The sequence below is a fragment of the Colius striatus genome, chromosome 3 (assembly GCF_028858725.1).
Source record: "Colius striatus isolate bColStr4 chromosome 3, bColStr4.1.hap1, whole genome shotgun sequence".
Classification (NCBI taxonomy): Eukaryota; Metazoa; Chordata; class Aves; order Coliiformes; family Coliidae; genus Colius; species Colius striatus.
The window spans coordinates 60052682-60059937 of record NC_084761.1 but is presented as its reverse complement, the minus strand read 5'-3'; the positions used below and the strand labels follow the sequence as shown (position 1 = coordinate 60059937).

At 49.0% G+C, this 7256-nt stretch overlaps 1 protein-coding gene across 1 annotated transcript; it reads left to right on the top strand.

The window, feature by feature from the left end:
• Positions 1 to 457: 457 nt before the first annotated feature.
• Positions 458 to 2686, top strand: HMGB2 (high mobility group box 2). The gene is made up of 5 exons (XM_061993143.1): positions 458 to 576; positions 988 to 1158; positions 1345 to 1490; positions 1578 to 1752; positions 2238 to 2686. The coding sequence occupies exons 2-5, from the start codon at positions 1009 to 1011 to the stop codon at positions 2388 to 2390; spliced, it is 624 nt and encodes a 207-aa protein (XP_061849127.1). The 5' UTR covers positions 458 to 576; positions 988 to 1008; the 3' UTR covers positions 2391 to 2686.
• The last annotated feature ends 4570 nt before the right edge of the window (positions 2687 to 7256 follow it).

Genomic DNA, 7256 nt, shown 5'->3' with positions numbered 1-7256 from the left:
GTGAGCTGCGGCCGGCAGAAGCCTGCTGCGCAGCCCGCCCGTCCCGGGACGCCGCTCAGCTGTACCCGCTCCATCACCCTTCACCGCTCCCTTTGTATTTTTAAACCACGCTGCAGCATCCTGCTCCGCCCAATCAAAACGCGCACAGACCCCAGCGGCCAATGGCGGCGGCCCCCGCGGTTTTTTAAACCATCCCTCTCCCCCAATCGCCGCCCAGAGCCTTTAGTCCCGCCCCCTTCGCTATCCTCACCTCAACCGGTTCCAACGAGTATGAGCGCTAACGACCCCCTCACGCTCGACCTAGCCGAGGTGCTGCTCGGCCGCTGACGTCTGGACGGCAGCCAGCCAATCCCTGGCGGCTCCGGCCCTACGGGGCGGTGCCGCAGGCAGTTTGAACCGGCGCGGCGGCCAATCCGCTGCGGCGGGAGGCGGGTCTTCGGCCGCCGCGGGTCAAGTTGCTGTGGCGGGTAGGGTTGTGGAAAACAAGAGGCTGTAAGTGCGCCGCCGGGAAACCATTGAGCAGCAGCAGCGGAGAGAGGAGAGCCCCGCGCCGCCCGCCTCACCCACACAGCCAAGGCAAGGCCCGGCCCTGCGCGCTCCCCACCGGCGGAGACCGCGGGGCAGCGAGGGGGAGCGGGCAGGAGCGGGCGGCGCCGCCGCCTCCGGTCCCGGAGGGAGCACGGGGCTCTGGGGCGGGCGGGCCGGCCGCGCGCCCGGGTCTGAGGGGGGATTCCCGGTGGGTGAGCGGCTTGGGCGGGCGGCCGGGAGCGCCGGGCTGCGCGCTTCGGCGCCGCGCAGGCCGCCTGCCTCGGCCGCCGCGGGGGGCAGGTGGAGGCTCGCGGGGGAGGGCGGGAGAGGGGCCGGCGGCCGCGGGGGGCGGGCGGGAAGGTGCGGGGCCGCGAGAGGCGGGAGCACCCTGAGGCGCGCACCGCCCGCGCGACGCCCCTCCCCTGCCCGCCCACCATCCCACCCCCGGCGGCCCCGCAGGGTCCCGCCGCCGACACCGCCATGGGCAAAGGCGACCCCAACAAGCCGCGGGGCAAGATGTCCTCGTACGCCTACTTCGTGCAGACCTGCCGCGAGGAGCACAAGAAGAAGCACCCGGACTCGTCCGTCAACTTCGCCGAGTTCTCGCGGAAGTGCTCGGAGCGGTGGAAGGTGAGCGGAGCTGGGCCGTGCTGCGCTGTGCTTAGCCCCGCTAGCCCGGTCCGGCCCGACCCCCGCCCCTGCCGCGGGAAGCCGGGAAGAGATCCCCGCTCGCAGCTGCTGCTGAGGCGTTAGTAGGTCACTAGGTGCTTTATCTGATCCAGACTCTTCTCCTTTCCCCTCTCCGTGTGTCTGCAGACGATGTCGAGCAAGGAAAAAGGAAAGTTTGAGGAAATGGCTAAAGGAGACAAAGCTCGTTATGACAGGGAGATGAAAAACTATGTTCCTCCCAAAGGCGAGAAGAAGGGAAAGAAGAAGGACCCCAATGCTCCTAAAAGACCGCCGTGAGTGTTTCTCTGACCAAAGGGAAAAAAAAAAGTATTAGTTCTAAGAGTCTGGCACCTCATTTTATTCACTGTCTCTCATTTTAGGTCTGCATTCTTCCTTTTCTGTTCTGAACACCGTCCAAAAATAAAAAATGATCATCCTGGCTTGTCTATTGGAGACACAGCAAAGAAGTTGGGAGAAATGTGGTCTGAACAGTCAGCCAAAGATAAACAGCCATATGAACAGAAGGCTGCAAAACTAAAGGAGAAGTATGAAAAGGTACAGTGAGAGTGATAAAAGAACAGCTAAAGTTGTGGAGGTCACTGTAAATCTGTGACTTTGTTTTGCATCTAAGCTGTATACCGTTTGTAATGTTAAAGGCTTACATCAGGCTTTGGAACGTGGGGAAAAGGCAGGGTGTGGGAGGCATCTGGAGCCCTCACAGGGAGGGAAGCTGGATGTGGCTTTTCCATATCTAGAGATTTCACCACTAAGATGCTTTACTCCTGGAAGTTGGTTACTTCCTTGATACAATACACAGTTGTACTCGATAGCACTGCAGCCATAAAAGTCTGAAAGCTGTTGGGATCACGTGTTTTCTTGCCACAAGGTGTAAGCATGCAGGTCCCAAGGTTGAAACCCTGCTTTTCTACATGTTCTCTGTTTAGTACTAGCACAGTGTTGTATTATTAAGCATTATTGGAGCAGTACAGATTTGTCTTCAGGATTGTGTTAGCAGCAACTGAGCAGCATTTTTCCTGCAGGATATTGCTGCATATCGTGCCAAGAGCAAGAGCGACACAGGAAAAAAGGGCCCAGGAAGGCCTGCAGGATCTAAGAAGAAAGCAGAACCAGAAGAGGAGGAGGAAGAGGAAGAAGATGAAGAAGAGGAGGAAGAAGAGGAGGATGAGGAATAAATGAATGTCCTGCTGTAAAGATTTATGCTCAAAACACAATATTTTGCTAAGAATGTGAACTCGAGTGCAGCTCATTGTTAGCTTCAGTATAAAAATCTGTACAGAATTGTGTATAGGTAATGTGGTTCTTTGTAGGGAGACCTCTATTTTTAATGTAAGTGGTAGCCAAGGGCTGCTGCAGTTCGGTTAAAGAAAAAAGAAAAAAAAAAGTTGTGGAACGTTTCTGCATATTTAATGGTTTTGTTGAAATTCAGTGACTGATAGCCAGGTGTTTCTTTATAGCTAAGTAAAACAAAGGAGGTAGCTTAATAGCTGATCTTATATTTTGTAGTATATTGCATTGTATTACTTTTTTAACAGTTTTGTAATAAAATGTTGTACATGAGGAGTGGTGGATTCTTGGTGTTTGTGAGGGGCTGGGTATTCCTCCTCTCTCTCACATTTGCTGCCCTTCTTTGCTGCTGCTGTTTTCCTTAAGCTTCCCTGTGCTCCTGTCACCTCCTCAGTGGAGAAAAAAAAAAAGCCTCCAGGTTTTAAGTAGTGATAATTACTCCTGGATTGTCTTCTGCTGCTGCTCCACAGCAGCCCTTAAAGTTTTGTCTTGGTGCATTAGCTGATAAGGAGTGAATCTGAGGAGCTCTGTGTCCCAGAGCTCAGGGTCAGGGGCCTCTTCTCCCTGCTCGGTCCTGTCGTGGGACAGGGAGGTTGGCTGGGAGGCAGATGCGGGTAGAGGTAACATCTCCCCACATGTTCCCTCCTCCTTCTCTCCCCCTGGCCCCACTGTTAGTGGTGGCTCATAAAATCCACAGCTTGCTGAACAGCACGGAAAGCCTTGGAATGTTATCTCCACATGTGCCAACGGATTCCTGCAGCGAGGAGGAGGAGGCATTTCTGAGCAGCATGTGCTCCTGGTATGTTCCTGCTTGTGGTGCTAACAGCGCCAGTTGCAGCATTTCTTGTTCCTCATGGGTTTTTTTTTTTAGGTCTACTTTTGGTAAATATAAAGTCTAAATCTAGACATCTAACTATTTGCAAGGAGGAGATGGAAGATACCACAGCTAAACTCCTAGCTTAAGCCCATCAGCGGAGATGATAAACATTAGGTGCTAGCTTTTGCTAGCCTTAGGAAGCCTAGTGCTGAAAAGTGTTTAAATACCAAGCGCTGTGAAGGTCAGGCTTCCAGTTCTGTTTGTTTGTTTGTTTTTAGACTGCCCGTGGACTTCTGAAATACACTTTTGCACAGTCGTACAGGTGTAAGATAAGTGATTGCAGGGTAAGTGTTGCTGTGAGAGGTTAAAGGTAGCATAACACTTCCTGAAACGAGAGTCTCAACACAAACACCTTCTGTATTCCTGAAAGCATGGAAATGAGGTTCCTGTAAAGGCAATTCAAACATTTTTATACTGAAGTAGGTAAACTGGGAAGGCCTTAGAAACCCAGGGTAGTTTTTTACTCCCCACGCTGCCCCTGAGATACTTGAAGCAGTATCAGAAGGATTAGCTGCTGTTTTATCTGTTGAACCTGCCAGAGATATTCCGTTTTGCAAGCTCAGATTCTGGGAAGCCACAGGTGTGAACTGGAAGCGAAAGGCATTTGTTCTGGGAAGTACATCCAGTGCTGGGGAACTTTCTCCTGTAAAGAGTCAGCAATTCTAGCGCACCTTTACTCTTAACTCAAAAATTCTTCCAGCTACAGGCAATTCCCTGTTGGGGTGTGTAGCTGTGACCATGCTGGTCCTCCTTCATTTTCAGCACATTCTGCTCACATTCCCTGGGAGAAATGTGCCATCACCTCCCCTCAGTTCTCAGACTCCATCCCCAAACAGAACAGTGATGTCTCAAGAAGTCTTTCTGATTAGACTTAAATAAATCTTTTGTAGTGGAGCAGTAGCAGAAATTGACTAGTTTGATTATTTGAAATGGTTTATTTACTTCTACTCAAGTGCTTTTAACTTGAAATGAGAAATAACCCTACAGGTGTCCTAGGAAGCTGCATGGGTTACAATTTTAAATACTGTGTCAGAATAAGACCATATCCTGAGGCAGGACAGAATAAAGAAGCTCTTCTAATACCTTCCTCACTGAGGTGAAATGGCTTTGGGGTTCTATTTCATTTAGCATTAATTGGCTAAGTGTCATGGTTTAGCAAGGAGCCGCTTTTGCTTGGTAACAGGGGAATGGGGCTGCAGTGCAGATCCGGTAAAGAGTTCTAGAGTTCTTGGACTTTCCCCTGCTCTTGGGTTCAGACCCACTTCTGGCCCGTCTGGGCCAATCTGGTGCCTCTGCCATCACTATTTAAGGATGGGAATTTGAAATGCTTGGGAGGACGTGTAGGGGTGGTACAAGATGGAGGCGACCATGCAGACCCCACAGTCAGAGAAGGAGGAAGGAAGAAGGAGCGCTGGACTGGAGACCCCTCTGCAACCTGTGGTGAGAACGTAGGCTGTGCCCCTGCAACGCATGGAGGGCAATGGCAGGACTGAGAACCACCATCAGCTCTGTGTTAGTGCACCTGGACAGGAGAGAGACTGTGAGGAGGTGGCCATGGCTCAGGCTGTGCTGGAGAGCCTGCGGGCTGCAGAGCAGAACCACACGAGAGGCAAAAAGGAGCTGCACCGTTTGGGATGAACACATGTCGGAGTGGCCCATGCAGGGCTGCTGTGTGAGGTACCCCGCAGAGGTGCAGGGAGGACCGGTGAGAAGCCAACCTGCCTCTGAGGAGAGACAAATGGCGGAAGCTGTCAGGAATAGACTGACTGAAACCCCTATTCCCTACCCCCCTGAGCCGTTCAGCGGTGGAGGAGATAAAGACACCAAGATCAGGGCTCTGAGCTCGGGAAGAGGGGAGGGATGGGGAGAAGGTGGTCTTAAAGGGCTGGTTGTGCTCTTCATCATTGTACCACTCTGTGTTGTTTTATGTTGGTTATGTTTTGGGGTTTTATGGTTATATTATGGCTGGTGGTGGATTAAAATATTTTCCGTTTTCTTCCCCAAGCTTAGCCTGGTCTGTTTTGTCCTGGACCATAAGTGGCAATTAAGCTCTCCCTGCCCTTTAGGAATTCTCAAGTCTGTGGTATTTGAGCCTAATCATGATCTTTTGTCCCTGGATGGGCCTAAACCATGACACTAATCTAGCTTCAGCACAACTTCTGTACCAGTCAGTGCAGAACTGCCTCATGTTGCTGCTCTGCTGTGCCACATCCTAACCATCCTCTATGAAAAAGCCACCTGTGGGATACTTCCACTTAAGATCTCATTTACAAACACATCCTGACAGATGGAGAGATCTTTACTGCAGATACAGCCTACTGCACCATCTTCCTAGCTCAACTCATATCATCACATGGGTCAGTTTGTGTGCTGGCTGAGCCAGTGTGAGCTGTGCCAACACTCTACATCAGGATGATCTATCGACAAAGAATGATGTCAGAACTAAAGACAATCCCTGATTTTTTTGAGATAAGATTTTGTCCTTTCAATAAGAAGGGTGATGAATATAGGCAAGGGGAAAAAGAGCATGTGGAAATTACTGCTTTCAAATTAAGTTTTAAAAAGTATACTATATGTAAGGTCAGGGGTTTCATTCAGATAACGACCATCTGTGAGCACAGAGAGAACTGGAAAGGACTAGTGAGTGATCAAGGTATAACAGGAATGATCAAAAAAGATAAGGTCATAGAATTAGTTTTTCACATCCATCTTCAATATGGACTATCTTAGGAAATTACTCACTGGAAAATTTTCACTGAAGGTGAGTGGGGAACTCTGTCTCAAATCAAAGCTAAAAGAGACCCCCAGAACGGTTGCAGGCATCAGGGAGTCTGCTGGCATTGCCCTAGAGGTCCAGTGTAACAGCATACCACTCAGTAAAGCAGAACAAAAGACCACCCAAAAAAGACTGAGGTGGATAAAGAGCAGGTATGAGAAAGTAACAAATGCAGGCAAGCAGTCTTTAAAAAGTTGAAGTTATTTCTAAACCAGTAAGCCAGGAGAAACCTGCACTCCCACAGTACAGATAGCAACCTCTGGCAGAGGAAAAGCAACATCAGACTGACTGCAGAAAGGAGTCAAGCCAAGCAGTCCTAGGGACTATAGACGGTCAAGATACAGTAGCAATGCCTACAAAAGATTTCAGGAAAATGTCTTTTTTTTTCTTTCTTTCTTTTTTTTTTAACCTTGTAGAAGAGCTTCAGGGAGTTTTCACAATAGAATTTTTTAATGGGGGAGGCATGGTGGAGCATCTGTCTCAAATCCAAGTGTAAAAGGTTTTGAAACAAAATGACAGGACAGATGGTATTCATTCAAGAGTTCTAAGGAAACTCAAGGATGAAATGGCTGAACTATGAACTGTACTTTATATTTTTTCACTTAAAACTGCCATAGTGCTAGGGGAATGGAAGGTCACAAATAACACCACCAATTTTTAGAATGCATTCTGTGGAGATATAAGGAACTTCAGACCAGTAAATGTCCATATGGCAAATTGATAGGAGCCATAGTACATCTGAGAGATGTTGGACAAATGGCTAAACAGAACTTGTGATTTCATGAGAGGAAATCCTGTTGTACAGACGTGCAAATGTTCTTCGAAGAAATCAGTGAACATGAAGGTAAAGGAGATCAGGTAGTTCTGGCCTACCTGAGCAAAGACTGGTCTACTTCTCATAAAAGAAAGAAGTCATCATTAAAGGCCTGGCATGAATAAATAGCTGGTTTACAATACAGGAACAAAATAGGAATTAGTCAGTTTCATCAGGGGAGGAAAAATCACCTATGAAAACCTATAGGTTATTTTTGGAGATGGGGTTAATGTAGAGTGATTGCTTAATCCATACTTCAGTAACTTTGGGGAAAAAAAAAGGTGAAT